This window comes from Netta rufina (genome assembly GCF_964035555.1).
Source record: "Netta rufina genome assembly, chromosome: 13".
Lineage (NCBI taxonomy): Eukaryota > Metazoa > Chordata > Aves > Anseriformes > Anatidae > Netta > Netta rufina.
In genome coordinates this window covers 20732166-20750532 of record NC_140136.1, presented here as the reverse complement: position 1 = coordinate 20750532, position 18367 = coordinate 20732166, and the positions used below count along the sequence as shown (strand labels likewise).

General features: G+C 38.1%; 1 protein-coding gene across 1 annotated transcript in view; it reads left to right on the top strand.

Annotated features, from left to right (window-relative positions):
- TSHZ3 (teashirt zinc finger homeobox 3) overlaps nt 1-14862 on the top strand; it is a gene marked incomplete at both ends in the record, with an annotated part of 63660 nt that extends 48798 nt beyond the window's left edge. Inside the window, one exon of the mRNA XM_084294754.1 lies at nt 11663-14862. Coding sequence (XP_084150880.1) covers nt 11663-14862 — 3200 coding nt within the window. The remainder of the gene's footprint in view (nt 1-11662) is intronic.
- Nucleotides 14863-18367: the final 3505 nt, after the last annotated feature.

Here is an 18367-nt window from a genome sequence, read left to right as displayed (position 1 = left end):
CTACAATAGCATGAAATAGATGCCCCTACCTGCTACAGAGATACATATTACATTCTTGCTGCTAAAATACTCTGCTGTAAAAAGACTTTTTAGAGGATTTATAATGATAATGAAAATATTCTGATACAGCATTAAGGATTTTGCTACTGAAATGTGTTTAATGTAAATATGCTGTCAGATACCCTTCAAGTAATTGACAAGAGTGGATGATTAGCAGTGTTCTCAATAGTGTTTTTGCATAATCTTACATTTTGACAGAACTCTTCAGCGGCTTTTATTGTCAGTGCTTTGCAATCAGTAATACTTTTTCCTTGACATTTACTTTGTCATTATAAATCTTGTAAGTGGTCATTTTACTAGTTCGGTATTCATATAAGAATATCATTACTAACATGTTTGAAAAAATGTTTTCCTGTTGAGGAACTACTATGAAAGTAAACTTAAAAAAAAAAAAAAAAAGGCAAAAAAATAAATGGAGTGGGTTGATGAGTGACTTTATGAAATAAATACTTGTCTATGAGCATGGGCATCTTGTTATCTTGCACATTTCAAGGATGATTTCGAAATCACTTACTGACGAATGTTCACAGATAAGTCATCAAATTCAGGGTTGTTGTTGGATTATTTTTTATCTTTTTTTTTTTTTTTAAATTATTATAATTTCACACTGTTGTTCAGTTTTGACCACTTACATCCAACTGACTAAAATTAAGCTCTTATAATCCATAAGCATTCATAATTACATACTGCATGCAATGTTTGTAGTTAGTATAATAAACCTTCATCTTTATTGAAGCATCTCTTGTTTCTACAGCAGTTCTTTAATCTATCTCAATAGATTTGTAGTGTACAGCTCATATAGATTTGGTCAGTGACAAGGGTTAGAGTAGTCTTGTAGAACATTTACTTGTAGCTGTGAAAAGCCCACATTCATCAGAGGATTAGGTCGATCAGATTGTACCAGGATCAATGGAAGGAGTGTGTGATCCCTCTTAGGCTGTAACGTGTTCACCTTCTTGGAGAGAATTCACATACACACACATTTCTCTGTCTTAAAGCCATTTATCTCAGAATGTCAAATTGCAATAATTAACCATTATTGATCTTAAATTCAATTAACTTCATTAACACAGGTCATGATGAGGGTGCTTGTAAGGGAAAGGCTCTTGACAAGTGTCTTTTCTTATATGACATTGAATGTTCACAATTGTGGCTATAAACTATTCATATTGTGCCATAGGACCATCTTTTAAAAATGACAAGGGTTTGGTTGGTGGCTTTGAAGAAGCATTTTAATCCTCTCCCCCCTCATCTTCTAGTTCTCAGGGTTTTCCAGCAAATTTTCTATTCAGGAATCAGTGAACCATTTGTTTCCAGCACATTATCTTAGTGTGGCATTATAGCAAAACCCACCTATTAAAATATCCTTCAGTTCAATAGCTAGTGCTAGATAGAGACTCATTTACAAAAGAGCATATTAGTATAGTTAGCAAATGAGTGAAATGAATATTCAGTGCTTTTTTTTTGCTTTCCATACAAAACAAGTTGGGGCCATCTTGTAGAGGTAAGCCTTGGGATCTTTGCTTTCTCTAAGTCTTAGGATTCATGTAGCAGTCAATAGTTGTTTTTCTTAAATGAAGGCTGAATAAAAACTCTGAAAGGACACAAAGCTTTGTTGGCCCACAGTGAACTCCTTTTTTTCATGGAGAAACTTCATTATAAGTACAAGTTCACAATAGCTGAAATTGTGATTGAAATCATTTGGATTTCTCCTATACCATTCATACAGTTGTATGGAGTTTATTGTAAGTAGTCACTGCAACCAAAATAGCTATTGAAACTACTGTATAAAGGGCATCAATAGGAATTTCAAGTTTGCAAGAAAAATGAAGGCTGCAGATCGAGATGTGTGTTAATGTTAGTATGGTTAAACATATACAAAGCCAGTGTTCTGGTCACTGTAAAATTTGTAAGATGTGGCAGATTTGGAGCAACCAAGGATGTGGGAAGATTATAGAAAGTAAGGTGTAAGATTTTTTTAGTCCAAAAAATTCTAAACTGCAATCAGAAGGCTCAGAGAAATGTGGATAAAGAGAAATGACAACATCAGTTTTGTTCAGAAACAGATTTCTGTGACAATTAAATGGTCATTTTGTCACTAAATTTGCTATTTCCACTCCAGTATACAAAGCATTTACTGAAAAGAGGCAGGGCAGAAGCAGAATGGTTTGATTACTGCATTTGAAGAAAGTAAAGTTCCCTTACAACATCTGTTTGCTCAGTGAAGGATTATAATAATTAAGAGCTATTAGAGCCATATTGAGAACTTTTATGCTCATGCCTGCTTATCCTGCAGTTGGCTGTGAATCTTGTATTTGTTTGGTGAATGCCCTGTGTGCTTTTCAGTGATTAAAAGATGCCACCCAAATGCTGATATCAAGCAGAGGTTGTGTCACTGCATATTTTAGTACCAATTCACACAGATAATTTGGCTTGTTCTTATCAGTATGTTGATAGTGACTTTTATTAAAAATAATTTTTTAAAAATCCATTTATTTTTTATTCTTTGTGTATTCCAGTAAACATTTTTGTCTACTAGAGGAAATGGTAATTCTATGCCTAGAAAAATTCTGTGAAGAGTCCAAAACCCAGTGTCCCTCCTAAATCAAAATCAAGCTGTAATATGTGCTTCCTGCTGTAATATGTGCTTGCATGGAGTGGGAAATTCTAACATGTGTGTAGTACTTCACACCTAGCAACTGTCTTAGAAACCAACACAAAACCAGTTTTGTCTAGGAGTGGATCACATTTACTTGTAATGAATAATTTATACAGAAAATGTAGATTTTTTTTCCTGTTACTAATGCACATTGTAATTGTATTTGTTAAGTTTATGTGAATGCTTTCAGACTGTGGGGCTGCTTGTGAGCTATTTACTTCAACAGTTTGTGTCTGGCTCTTGAATCCTTCCTCTGGTGTTGTCTCCCCTCCGTGGCTTGTTAGGTGGCTCTCAACCCTCCAAGCGGGAAGCTGTGTGCCCCTGTGTGTGATGTGCGTTTGTAACTCTGGTGTTCTTGCAGGAAGGGTACCCCTTCCCCAGCCTTCCCCAGTAACCTGGAGGTGGGGAGGGGAGGAAGAGGAAGGTACTCTGTGAGTATTGATGACCATGAAACTACTCAAACCAAACAGCAATTGAGAATTCCCACTGGGTGTTCACAGTCCTTGTTTCTTACTTACCTACTTGATCTAGTCTCAATAGTGCTTGAGAAAGACTGTTTTTGCAGTGACAGAGAAGGCCAAGACCTTGTTTTCTCCTTTTTCTATTTCAGCAGGATCAGACAGAAATTTCAGGCTTATGCTCATAGGGGCTGTCAAAATGTCTACTCCCCCCAAATGCAAAACATGATAGCAAGTGAGGGCCTTTTGTCCATGCAGGAGCCCACTGTGTTTCTCAGCTTTTCCACTTGGATGCTGTGATCCTGCGTTGCTGCTGGTTGTCAGCCGTGGGCACGTAGAGTGGAACATAAACTGCCTCCCAGCTTCTGCGCAGCAGTATTTTTGGAAGTCAGCTCTATCATGTATGTGTGACTGCAAATTTAGGACAACCAAAAAAAAAGTTGGTTGTTCCTGACCAGCCATACCCTCTGAGCTATTCTCATAAGCATGGCGTTCTCTTCCAACTGTACAATATTGACATCCGATAGCAAATTTTACATGAGGAATTCTCTTTTAAAACCCATATGATTCAGTACATTATACATGGGAGTAATTTGGACCTTGAGTCTCTGAAAGATTTTGTCAATTTTCAGATCCCTTCGTGTTAGAAACTTCCTGCAGATCTGCTCTCTAAGTGAGACAGATCTCAGACTGATCCTCACACAACCCTATGTGCACTGCAGCGTGATATGAGCTTGTGCTGTTTTCCATGTTAGGAAGACGTGGTGTTACTTTTCTTGGGTGGATAATTTGAGCAGATTTTAGAAAAACTCTGCTCAGCAGGTTGAATTCAGGGAGTTCAGGTCCCGGGCAGAAATTAAGGCAGAGCATGGCTTTCAAGGAGGGAGGCATGATCCATCGTGTTACATCTCCAACGCTGCCCTGGTAGAGCAGACATTCACAGCTTACCTGGAGTCTTGCTCTGTGCTGGGAGCAGAAAGCTTTTTGGATAAGAGTTGTGACAATTCCTTTCCTCATTTCAAAAACCTTTCCTATTTTCCCCATTGTGATAAGGAGTTTGCTGGCAGTATGCAGATTCAGCATTTACTGGATTCTAGCAGCTTGGTTCGGTGGAGATTTTTTAACCACAGGCTCTAGATTTTGCACAGTATGTGTACATGTGGGCATTTCACTGGGTATTTTATCCTTAGTAATTTTTTAAGCTGAAAACTAGCAATTCTCTTCAGTTACACACATAAATTGCACTCGCATAAACATACTGTGAAGGAACGTAGGAACAAAAACACAGATTTAAGCTTTTTTCTCATGCTTTGTGTAAATAACTGTGTTATATATATTAACCTACAGGAGTTGCAGGCTTCTTTACTTGTCTTCTTGTCTGGCACTGGGCAAGTTATTTTTAACTTTGGATTTCCAGGGCCATAGCTATAAACTGTGAGTAAGAATGCTTCTTCCACAGGATTGCTGTGAAGAGTAAAACAGTCATTGGAGCTTTTGAACACCAAAGTGGAATGATGGCCAATGCTGCGAAGTCATTCCTAAGACAGCATTTAATATAATGGCATTCTATTTTTTCAGGTCTGTATTTAATGAAGGAGATAGCATATGAATGTGTGCTTTTAACAGGAATAAAAACAAAAAAAAGACTGAGCAGTATTAGGTTCCAGAAAAAAAGAATGCCTGCTTTAGCAGAATTAGTAGAAATTTTTGAATGTTTACTGTTTTTACTTGTAGGTTCTCTCTATGATACCTTTTGTATGTCAGCGTAAAGTCTGAATTGAACAGGAGACCTGAATTCTGTACCCTCCTTTGAAGTACACGAAAGGCAAGGGACTATGGAATACAGTGACATGAGGAAGAGGTGCTTGCTTTACTGAGTCTAGGTGGTCCACACGTTAATGATATATGAACTCAGTCCTGGTTATCATCTCTTCCCTGAGTATTCTTGTCCATGTAATTCTCAACTCTTAGCACTTAACATTTGATCTGAACTCTCAGAAGTTGCTCCAAATGTAGTACCAGGCCAGGATGCTTTTGGCCTGTTTGTGAACTCTGTATCAGACAGCTGCAGTATTTTCACGAAGGAACAAACACAAGTACAGTTCAAAGTTTCTAGTGCCTAATGATACCTACCCATTAAATTGGCATGCTGTGTTGCATCATCCGTGCCGATTCCCAGTAACTTCATACTACAATATTATTGTCATGCAAAGTCTGCAGATGTATCAACATACAAAAATCCAGCTAAACTAGCATGAACCATGCACACCACATCAAATTAACATGTTACAAATTAATATTCTTGACCTTGCCAGTGGGCAGAATAATCAGAATAATCTTGGAGTAGGATCGTGCCTTGGTGCAAGGTACCAGCTACTTCAGCCAACAGGTGAGAGCAGTGCTGACCTCTCCACTTGGAAATGACATTTATCTCCCATAATAGACAGTCCTGCCCCTATGAAACAGAACCTTTGACCTTTCTAACAAAAAAAAACGTCCCGCTCAAGGTGTTGGCTGATCAGCATTGCCACGCCAGTGTAGTCATGTGCCACTCGTGTAAACCAGGAGCCACTATGGCCTCCTGTTTCTGTTGCCTCACTAGGAATATACTGACATCTCTGCCACATGTTGAAGTCTCAAACATAGTTTCAGCTACATGCAAATTATCAGTCAGACTCTGTATAGAAATAACTCGTGGGTGGGATGTTTGCCTTTCTTCCTGTAAGTGGAATGCCTGAGGAGTGGGAGTTTTCTAACAGACTGATAGAACTATTTTGTATGCCTACAGTTGCATTAGGTCTTTGATTCCATCCACTGGCTGTTTTTCTCTTGCCTCTGTTCATTAATTTTGTGTATAATGTCCATTGGCACAGTCAAAGCGTCTCAGGAAAGCTGTTGGCTTTCTCTTGACTTGTGTTCAGGCCATGCCCCATCTTGACTCTGAATGATCCCACAGAAACTGTAGACTCCTTGAGGTTTTTTTCATAGGTTACTCAAATTGTAAATAATAATAATAATAATTAAGTAATTTCTTAGGTGGCTAGAGCCTTCCAGCTCCCAGCATCTGTCTTCTGTTCTGTTCTTGAAGTGTGAGATGTAAATGGATTCCCTTTTTTTTTAAGGGTTTAAAAGTTTCAATATGCAATCAAAAATTAGGTGGTTTGGGAAATGATCTTTAGCATTACATGATGACTTCAAACTATACATAAATAAGTAATAAAGTTGGTTGCATTTTTTTAATAAAAGGCCATTTGGTTAAATCAAAATACTTCCAAGAAATTGAATGGTTTTGATGAACTTGTAGTCAAGCATTTTTTCATGTTGGAAGAATACTTGAATGTTTTGATACTTTTTCAAGCAAAGAGCTTATATTCTAGTTTAAATATATTCTGGTAAGCTAATTAAAATCAAAGTCTTGGCAAAAAAAAAAAAAATCATAATTAAGACATTGCAAAAGTATAGCAATGAAATATTTGGATAGATCCAAGCCAAAATATATGGTCTCAGATGCATTTTTTTCAGGAAATGTGAGAAGAATTCTGCAATTAATTGGGTTTGGGAGAAGAGTAAAGTATGTCTTTAATGCTAGGGTTTTGTTTTTCCAAAGAAACTTCAGGTGCATGTCTGACCACATTGTGGACATTGCGTGTATGCTGCCATGGAAGGGAGGAGAGCCAGGCCGCATTTTCATCTGAGTGCTACCGAGGAGCTCTCATAGACGAGGCTCGAGCCAGGGGCTGTGGTGCTAGTGGGCACCTCGGGAGGTGGCAAAGTTTGGCCCGGGAGGTCAGTGGAGCAGTGGCTGTTCCAGCTCTGCAAAAACATAATGGGCTGATGACATTTCTCTGGCTTTGGATAGTGTCTGAGCTGTCTATAGTGCCTGTGGTGTCAGTGTAGAGAGAGGTACATGAGTGTATTAGTGTATAAACAATATGCACTAAATCATTTTGGGTAGTGATGTATCACCATTTATTTCCATTGGCAAAGAAATGATCCATAGCTTGGTTTTGAAGGTAATTCCCCCTTGTATGGAAACGAATTCCATTATACCACAGCTTACAGTTATGTATTTATATCAAATGTGTTAATTTCATTTTTACCTTGCAATTTAGTTAATAATTTTAATAAATATTAATGAGGGAACCATTCTCAACGTCTCAATAGCTGTACCTGCAATAGGTTCAATAATCCCTTGGATATCCTCATCTCTAGAAACTGAGGGCCTCCCCACAAAACCACTGCCCATCTTTTGTCAGATATGTCACAGTGACAACATTGTCAACTTGCAGGCAGTTTATTGTGTGTTATGGTGTCCTGCAAAATGTAAACTACAGACTTTTTTGGGAATGGTGACTTTTTATTCTTCTTTTACACTAGAAAAAGAAAAACAAAAATACAGAAGCACATAATTTCTTTCATTTCCATTCTTATTAACTTCTGCTGTTAGAATTGCCTTTAAAGTCTTTTTTTTTTTCCCCTCAGACTTTGCTGTCAAGGTGTTGAAGAACAGTTGTACAGATGCCCTGCTGTTTCAAGCATTTACTCTACACTTGAAACATATCAAACCAGGAGTCTCTCTTTTTTATTAATAAGAAGCAAACAGCTGAGTAAATATGGACTGAGATAGTGCTTCTTAAAGACAATCTCTCCGTCAGCAGTGAATCTCAATTAAAAGTTTTTTTATTTTGTTTTGTTATTTTTAACCATCTCTTCCTGATTTTATTTTCCATTTTCATAGTCTCTTTGCTCTTCCTGTAGGTACTTAACCAAAGGAGAAGTTTCTCAGCACTGCCCTCCTCGTCCTTCTGTCTGTTGCATCCAGACAGAATGCCAGTCATCATCTCCCTCTGAGCAGGTTGTGGTGAGGCACAACCTCACACTGGATCAGAGGTTCCCTTAGCTGCAGTTGGGCTCCTTTCCTCCAGTGCTCTTAATCCCATACTCCCCTGTGGTGTGAGACTAAAATTTGGCCTTAATCCCCTTCTTTCCCACATGCTGATAACAATTCAGTTGGGTTTTCTGAGGAGGAAGTGCATCCATTACCTGCTGATGGATTCTCTGAGGACAAAGCCTTAGGGAGCTGTGAGCTCTTCAGCCACTGTAAACCTACCTGTAGTGGTGCAGAAACCTTTGAAAATGGCTGAGTCTGCCACTGCAGGTTGGCCAAGACTTGATGGGTTGTCTTCTGATGCCATACTTCAGCCCTGAAGGCATGTGGTAGGTGACCAACCCTTGGAATAAGATGTTAGAAGCTACTGGCACAAACTGCTTAGGACCGTGTCTTAAGTCTTAGGCTGAGATGTTTCCCTGAACACAGTCATCGCTTGTATACACCTTTGGTTGAGTGAGTAGGGGGTAATGTTGTGTTTCATCCCTCCTCTCCCTTGTGCAGGGAGCAGAAGGAGTTGTTCAAACTGTCACTTGATTAAAGTTGCAGGTTGCTGGGTTAAATTCCACGCTGTTGTTTATTCCTCATTTCCCACATATCTGGATCAAAGACTGATGTCACAACTTGGCTTCACAACTTGAGTTTAGGAAGGAGAACAGCTATAGAAGAGGCAGCTCCTGGTTAACACGCAAATATGCTTGATAGTTGGTGAAAAGGGCAAAGAAAGCATGAAAGGTAAATAGATTTACATTTAAATGAGCCGCCTGCTGGAGGTTTTCCCTAATGTAAAAGTCACTCTTGAAAGAAACGGTGAATGTGACAATACAAGTGTTTCATCCAAACAAAATTCACAAGATTTCAGCGCTAAGAGAAATAAAAGTGTAAAGAATACCACACTAATTAGGGACTTGGTTCTGTGCCCCCTGTCCGTGTTGGTGAGCACTGGTCGGCGGGAGCACTTCAGTGGCATGCAGGGACCCAGCCCAGGGCTTTGGTACGTGGTGTGTGGGAGTGGGTGGCACACGCTCGTGCTAGTACCCAGTGGACAGAAAGAGTGAAGGTACATTTATAGGGTGCTTTGGTCTTTCATCTCAGACTGCAGGCGTGCACAAGATCATTCTAACGCAGGCAGGGTGACAATAACCTCAATAACCTTGGATTTTCTTTACCTCTTAAAAAGGGAGTCTTCAGTTTCACATGAGGCAAAGGAATGAGAGTAGTAAAAGAAAAATTGTTTCGACAAGGTGGAAGAGAAAAAGGGTACATTTGCTTCCAAATCATAGGTTCATGCTGTCATTTCTTCCCTCCATCCTTCCTCATTCTTATCACTAGGATCTTTGGCATAGTTCAGATGGAGGTAGTTGGTTGTCAATTGTTTACAAGTTACTAGTCATTATTTAATTTTTTTTTTTTTTTTTTTTTTTTTTTTTTTAGCTCTAGAGAGCTCTGGTCTGCTTTGCTGGAGATTTTGCTGAAGACTTTGGTAGAGTTTACAAACATGAATGCACAAATAAAATCAAAAGCAATCTGTACCATCTATCAGGGAATGAAAGTATTGTATGAAATCCATCTTGTTAGATGATAAATTCATTATTGTGGCTTCATTGCATGTATTTGCTTGGTAGGCACTGATTCTGACTACAGATTGCCAGCATGACTGTAGCACGCGTAAAATAAGGATTGTTTAATTCTTTCAAAACATTCTGAAAAAGCATAAAATAGAGAAAAAGAGAGACGTTCTATTTCATGAGAGCACATATATATGTTTTTAAAGATGTTATCAGCATCTTCAAAACATCTTATAATAATTTAAAGTTTTTAACTTAATTCTTTCAAACTACATTCTTCCAAATGTTAAAAATAGGAGCCTTGCTGTATGAATTTTCTTGAAATGTGTTGAAATTACCTGAGCTTAAATCATCTAATCACAATTACCTGTTACTATTGTGTTATGTTTGTGCCTTCAAAGGTTTAGCTGCTATTCTGTAGATCAGATTATAATTTTCCATGCTTAGAGGAAGATTTGTTCCCATTCATTCACGTGAGAAATAGTAGTGAATATTTTGTATTTCCTAACAGAATGAAGAAATATTCTTATGAAACTAAAAGCCTGATTACATTCTTGCTTTAACAATTGTTTGTCTTTTTTGGTTTTCTGACAACACGTAAACATATTTTCACTGAAATAAGTTTGCAAGGTTCAATACTGTATATATGACATCTACTATAGTATTCTCCCACATTTTTTCCTCTTCTTGGGATATTAATCATTATCTTCTTAGCACTATTGCCTGAATAAACAAGCTGTAGATTGTTTAAGGTGTTTACAATACAGATACCCATACATTCCAGCTGTGTTGCAGAGAAGAAGGTCAAAAGTCAAGTGTCCTCAACCACAGAGTCTACTGGAAACATGTTTTTTTCAAGTTTATAATTAAATTTGTGATAGATTGCAAGCACATTTTAAATTCCACTTAATACAGGACAGTCATGATCTATTTTGCTTTCTTAGCTGTAAATTAATGCACTATATAGAAATAGATTATTTTGATCAATTATTGATCCCTCTCCTAATGTTACTGTAGTTTCCTTTCCTGAAGGAAAAATTTAGGTAGACTTAATATCTGTAGAATACGTGCACAGAAGCTCTGTGGAAAAATAGAACATGTTTACTGTCAGTTCTCAACTATCCTATTTAGGAAGAGTATCTTAAATTTAAATCACCAGTTGCATTACTTGAGGAGGAAAAAAAGACAGGATCCCTGTTGGGTGTCTGTGTAGTTTATGCTGAGTAAATATTGACAAAGTAGTCTAAAGAGCAAACACTTTGACATTTGTAAGGTCCACTGGAAGGTCTCGTATATATTTATACAGCAAGAATGAGTACAGCATACCAATTTTCTTGAACTAGCTCCTGACATAATTCTGCATAGGCTTTCTTGTTGAGAAAGGTACACTTAAATGTGAATGGGTCATTTGTTACACCCATAATGAATATCTTCAAATTGCTGTTAGTGAGCTGTTTCAGAAGGTTGTGTCACCTGTTTTTACTGTCTCCTCCTCTCAAAATATGATAACTACTAATAATGATAACTTCATGAAAATCTCATTTTTTAATTATTGCAACTGGGGATTTATTTTTTTTTTTACTTTGTCGGAATTTTTGATGTTTCTTGTACTTTATATTTATTAAAGATTGAGTCTCAAAACTGTAATGAGCAAAAAATGCTTGCTTAATTTAAATTGTGAATCTGTCTGTTAAGAAATGCATTAGGGGTAGGAGAAGCATAAGACATATTAATTGACAGACAGGAACTGCTGTCTCTGAGGTTGATACAAGTAATTTATTACTTTAGAAATGAATGCCACCTCCAGAATGTGCTTCATTAATTTCAAATTTAGTTTTAATTTCAAGCTGTTGCCCCTTGAGAAGAATAAGGTGGCAAATTATGTTTGAAGAGCAGATTTTTTTCTTGCTCAGAAGAAACACTAAATTTTAACTGTTTAATTTTACAAATAAGTGCAGTTCTTTGGCTGAAACACTTGAGTGAAAGTACGATCGGTAGAAACTAACATATTTTCTTCTCTTCATAATAGCTTATGTTTCAGACGAACTAAAAGCAGCAGCATTGGTGGAAGAAGATGTGGAACCTGATGAAAACACAGTTGATGGTGAGCCTTCAGCAAAATATATATGTCCAGAGAAAGACTTCAGTAAGAACTGCCAAAGCTACCAAAATTCTCCAGCTGCTGAATTTTCTAGCCATGAAATGGACAGTGAGTCACACATCAGTGAGACAAGTGACCGCATGGCAGACTTTGAGAGCAGTTCTATTAAAAATGAAGAAGAGAACAAGGAGGTTTCAATACCACTCGAAGACTCTACTGTATCTGATAGTTTAGAACAAATGAAAGCTGTCTATAATAACTTTCTCTCCAATTCCTACTGGTCCAATCTCAATTTGAATATTCACCAGCCTATTTCAGAAAAAAACAATGGTAGCAGCAGCAGTAGCAGCAGCAGCAGCAGCAGTTGTGGAAGTGGCAGCTTTGACTGGCACCAGACTGCTATGGCTAAAACACTGCAGCAAGTTTCTCAAAGCAGAATTCTTCCTGAACCGAGCCTTTTTAGTACAGTTCAATTGTACAGACAAAGCAGTAAGCTTTATGGCTCTATATTTACTGGAGCCAGTAAATTCCGCTGTAAAGACTGCAGTGCTGCCTATGATACTTTAGTAGAATTAACAGTGCACATGAATGAAACGGGACATTATCGAGATGACAACCATGAAACTGATAACAATAACCCTAAAAGATGGTCCAAACCTCGTAAACGCTCATTGCTTGAAATGGAAGGGAAAGAAGATGCCCAGAAAGTATTAAAGTGTATGTACTGTGGTCATTCATTTGAATCTCTTCAGGATTTGAGTGTTCATATGATCAAAACAAAACACTACCAAAAAGTGCCTCTGAAGGAACCTGTTACACCTGTAGCAGCAAAAATTATCCCAGCTCCTAGAAAGAAAGCATCACTAGAGCTTGAACTTCCAAGTTCTCCAGATTCCACAGGTGGGACACCAAAAGCAACAATCTTGGATACCAATGATGCACTTCAAAAGAATTCCAATCCCTACATTACACCAAATAATCGCTATGGTCACCAGAATGGTGCGAGCTATGCCTGGCACTTTGAGGCAAGGAAATCTCAAATTCTGAAGTGCATGGAATGTGGAAGTTCACATGACACTCTGCAGGAACTCACTGCTCACATGATGGTGACGGGACATTTTATTAAAGTCACAAACTCTGCCATGAAAAAAGGGAAGCCAATTATAGAAGCCCCAGCAACACCTACAATAACATCCTTAGTAGATGAGAAAGTCCAGTCTGTGCCACTAGCTGCCACCACTTTTACATCTCCTTCCAATACACCATCTAGTGTTTCCCCTAAATTAAATGTTGAAATAAAAAAAGAAGTAGATAAAGAAAGAAGCATTGCTGATGACAAAATGAAGGACAAAGAAAAGTCAAGTGGAGATGAGGAGAAATACGATATTTCTTCAAAGTACCATTACTTGACTGAAAATGACCTAGAAGAAAGCCCTAAAGGGGGACTAGATATATTGAAATCTTTAGAAAACACAGTTACATCAGCTATAAATAAGGCCCAGAATGGCACACCAAGCTGGGGTGGCTACCCCAGCATTCATGCTGCCTATCAGCTGCCAAATATGATGAAGCTATCATTGGGTTCATCTGGCAAAAGTACACCGTTAAAACCTGTGTTTGGAAACAATGAACTAGTATCACCATCTAAAAACCAGCCTTTGGTGTCTCCGCCAAGCAGCCAGACCTCACCTGTGCCAAAAACAAACTTTCACGCCATGGAAGAATTGGTAAAGAAAGTCACTGAGAAGGTGGCTAAAGTGGAGGAGAAAGTGAAAGAGCCTGAAGGAAAGCTTTCTCCAATGAAGCGTACAACACCTTCACCATGCAGTAGTGAAGTCAGTGAACCCCTTAAAATGGATGCCTCCAATGATGGTGGTTTTAAAAGCCAGCAGAACAGCCCAGTCCCTCAGAGAGATGGCTGCAAGGACAGTCCAACTGTAGAACCTGTGGAAAATGGGAAAGAACCCGTTAAATCAATTGTAAGTTCTTTAAGTAGCAGCACAGCTATCATTACTGATCACCCTCCTGAACAGCCATTTGTAAATCCATTAAGTGCACTGCAGTCTGTCATGAATATTCACCTTGGGAAGGCTGCGAAGCCATCTTTGCCTGCTTTGGACCCAATGAGCATGCTTTTTAAAATGAGCAATAGTTTGGCAGAAAAGGCTGCAGTAGCCACCCCACCTCTACAGTCCAAAAAAACGGACCACTTAGACCGTTATTTTTATCATGTCAACAATGACCAACCCATAGATTTGACGAAAGGCAAGAGTGACAAAAGCTGCTCTTTGGGTTCAGCGCTTTTGTCATCCACATCGACATCTTCTGCATCTTCTTCATCTACAGTGACAACAGCAAAGACATCTGCAGTCGTGTCATTCATGTCAAACTCGCCGCTACGCGAGAATGCCTTGTCAGATATATCTGATATGCTGAAGAACCTGACAGAAAGTCACACATCAAAATCTTCCACACCTTCCAGCATATCTGAGAAATCTGACATTGATGGTACCACAATAGAGGAACCAGAAGAGAGTACACCAGCTCAGAAAAGGAAGGGACGTCAGTCTAACTGGAACCCTCAGCACTTGCTCATCTTGCAGGCCCAGTTTGCAGCTAGTTTACGGCAGACTTCAGAGGGTAAATACATCATGTCAGACTTGAGCCCTCAAGAAAGAATGCACATTTCCAGGTTTACAGGACTTTCAATGACCACAATTAGCCACTGGCTAGCCAATGTGAAATACCAGCTCCGAAGGACGGGGGGAACTAAGTTCCTTAAAAATTTGGACACTGGGCATCCAGTGTTCTTTTGTAATGACTGTGCGTCACAGATCAGAACTCCTTCAACTTATATCAGTCATCTTGAATCACATCTGGGTTTCAGGTTAAGAGACTTGTCCAAACTGTCCAGTGAACAGATTAACAATCAGATAGCACAAGCAAAGTCACCGTCTGAAAAGCTGGTGACATCCTCTCCAGAGGAAGATATTGGAACTTCTTACCAGTGCAAACTTTGTAACAGGACTTTTGCAAGCAAGCATGCTGTTAAACTTCATCTTAGTAAAACACATGGGAAGTCACCAGAGGATCATCTTCTGTATGTTTCAGAGTTAGAGAAGCAGTAGCATTTGGTTTTGATTAGAATAACTGTAATTTGCTTTGAGGAAAACTGTCAAAGACGCCTTAAAGCTACTGTTTAGTTCTTGGCACATGTTCTTATTTTAACTCCAGAGTCGCTCTGGGCTGAACTGTTTTGTATAACTGTACAGTGTTTAAATAGAGGTGCATAATCAGCTGTTGTTACTGGTAAAATATGAAGGTTAAAATGCAGTGGTAAGTGTTTGGAACTTTGTGTAAATTGGATTTAGTTGCTGTGCATCCCTCTGATGCATCAAGCTGCATGCATTAACAGACAGTTTAATTAAGCATTTATAACTAATTCTGGTGCACTTTTTTCATGTGACCTAAGTGTGCTGGTATTTCTCACCCTATAATCTTTAGCCCTCTGAGTACTTTGAAGCACTTTTGCATTAATTTGGTAAAAATGTATGGATATGTTTTTTGTTGTTGTTTTTTATTTTTATTTTTTTAATAAAAAAACACTTTACCAGCTTAGTTCTTATTATTAATATGAACCTCCACTTATGCAGAGGTGTCTCACACCTTGAAATTTAAAAATATAATTTTCACATTGAAACATAGGTGTATATATTGTATAGATTTCAAAATCTTTTATGAAAAATGTGGTTGTGGTTAATGCTATTTTTCTTTTTCTTCAGCATTTTTAGCAACAGTGTTTTTTGTACCTGATAAGCCCCAGGTATGAACTGTACTTATATATAGTGTATATTTCATTTTTTAGATCTGTTTTTCTTCTAACATCCAAACATTGTAAATTATATGATGAAAGATACCACAGATAGCATTTATAGAGTATTCAGAAACATTATTCTTAAAGCAAAGTATGTTTTGTTTTGTTTCGCCATACAGTACATCTATATTAATAGAGGTTCATGTTTAAGTTATACATATTTATTAGTGTTGCTATCTTTTTTTTTTCTTTTTTTTTAAAACTGTCTGAAGAAACAGAAGCCATGGACTGCATTCCTGGCATGCATTATAACTGTTTTGCACAACATGACTTCTAAAGGTATTTATTAGTAAAAAAAATAAAATCAAATAAAAAGAGAAAATTCAAAACAAACTCAGTGCTCAAAGGGTTAAATCTATTTGAAAACTTGTACTGTATTTCCTAAACATTGATAAAGCCTTTAAAATGTTTGTACTGTAGTACTTTGCTTAAAAGTTATGAGGCATTCTGTGATATAACCTCTTTTACTTATTTATAAGCGCTCTTGGTTGTTATTTCCTATTGTAGAATGCCTTTTTATTTCAACTGGTAACTTTCTGTTTTGTTCTGCCTAATTATTCTCCCAAGATTCCATACTGCAGCTTTATCTTTAGGCATATGAAAGGTAACCCGTGGTTACCAGCACACTAAGTGATTCTGTTCGTCTCCATTTTTGGCAGTTAATTTGCAGAAGTAACTGACAGCTGACACCATATGAGAATCTATGTATAAAATATTGGCATGTAAACAGCACAGACACTGTAATGCACTCTGTGCCCTGTTTTGTTGTTGACAATGAAGCACCATTATATGACTCTTCATATAACCTTTTTTTCTACAGCAGCATTAAAATTGTCTTTTTGCTATAATTTTGTGTTGCATTCACAATTATGTCTGAAATGTGCTACGACTAACGAGCACATTAAAATTAAATTGTATGCTATCTGTTTATGACTGAAGCTTGAGTAGGTTTCTTCATCTGCCAGGTGCTGGCAGTCAAAAGCTGCACATAAATCACTGGAGTTTTAGTGAACTTTAGCATTTAAAGAGCAGGGTAGCACTTATTCAAAGGCTGCATTAACCATTTCCCTCCTTCCCCTCCCCAACAAAAAAATGAGCATTATAACTCCTTTTTATGCATCAGGTAAGGCTGGCTGTGAAGACAGGGTTTAGAAGCAACGTGTGGCAAAGCAAATAGGTGTTTTGCTGTGCTGCATATGCAGCACAAGTGGGATGCTGATACTCACACGCCTTCCTGAACCTATTGAACAGTCCACAAGTGGCACCGCTAGGCGTTGCATGGGTTAGAACAGCCCTTTCCGCCACTAAGCACTTCAGAGTGACAGGAGTAGTCACCTGCAACTGACGACTTAAACTTTGTGATTGTGAAGTGAATCCTCTGATGGCCCTCTCCTGCTGTACAACACGCAGAGCAGATAGCAAGGGAGGGAAGGAAGGTGAATAAACACATGCCAAATAAACGCAAACAAGCAAGAGCATTTATATGATAATGACAGACTTCTGGTGTTGACAGGTCACCCCATCAAAACCACTGAAAACAATTTACATCTCCAAAGTACCTATATTACTATGCATGTAAATAATGTCTTTTGCCAGTCAGGTGAACTTGGAGTCTAGAAATGGTTACAGGGGAATCAAAATCACCATTACAGCACTTAAGAATCATGTTTCAAGTAATAACTACCATCCGAATGTCATTTGTACAGTATGTTTTCTTTTCTTAAAAAAAAAAAAAAAAAAACAAAAAAAAACCTGTCTTCCAATAAGCGACTAATTCAATCTGCTTTGTGCTTTTTCTTCCCTTCTTCCTCTCACTCTAATTGTGAAAGCCAGCGCCACATCTTCACAAGTGTAACTGCATTCTGTGCGTTCTGCAGCAAATACTGCTAAAAAGACCGAATGAATGGGATTAATGATTAGCTGTGTTTTCTTCCCATCTTTTTTGGCTCACAGTTGTATCTGATGTTAAGGTCATTTGTGTGTCAATGTTTATGGCTTCAGCTCAAATTCCAGCAATAAAATCATAGCATGCAGTTTTGCTGGTTGCCTACCTTGTCCCAGGAGTGCCCCTCAGGTACTGAGGAGAGGCAACCTGGCCAGCCAAAGTCTTCTATGAAGCCTCCCTGGTGGCCCTCCTCATTTTTTGCAAATATGATCTAAATCTAAATACGGCCAGGCTTCTTCATCTACAGCAGAGAATTCCTCCTCTGAAAATTAGAGCAGCTTAAATATAGTGTTTGGTTACAAAACAGAAATTCACGCATAAGGAAACTGACAGATTATTGCATATATTGTCTATCAATTTATTTTTAAGATGCATCATTGACTTATAATAGTAATGCTAAAAGCTCCACATGCAATACTGTTATCTAGGACTTGGGAGGGAGTAAAAGCAGGAGACTACAGTCTTGTGTGGTGTTCCTTATTCTTAAAAAATAGACAAGGAATTGATGACTGCAAACACCATGTAGCATCATCCAGTCTGATAAAAGTCACTTCCAGGGCCTGATTCTCTGGGTCAGAATGTGCATTGAGGAGATGCAGCAGGTGAAAATACAGGGAGCAGCCATGTCCATTAACGTGCAGCAGAAATGACTTTTAAAATGTATTTTTAAAACATGCTTGGAACTTTGCAAATGAATGTCTAGTCAGGAGCTGCATATCTCAAATATATTAAAATAAAGTTCAGCTTGCATTTCCGAACCTCCAGGACTGGCATACCAATGTGATTTCACATTATGAAGAATTTAGAGAATCAA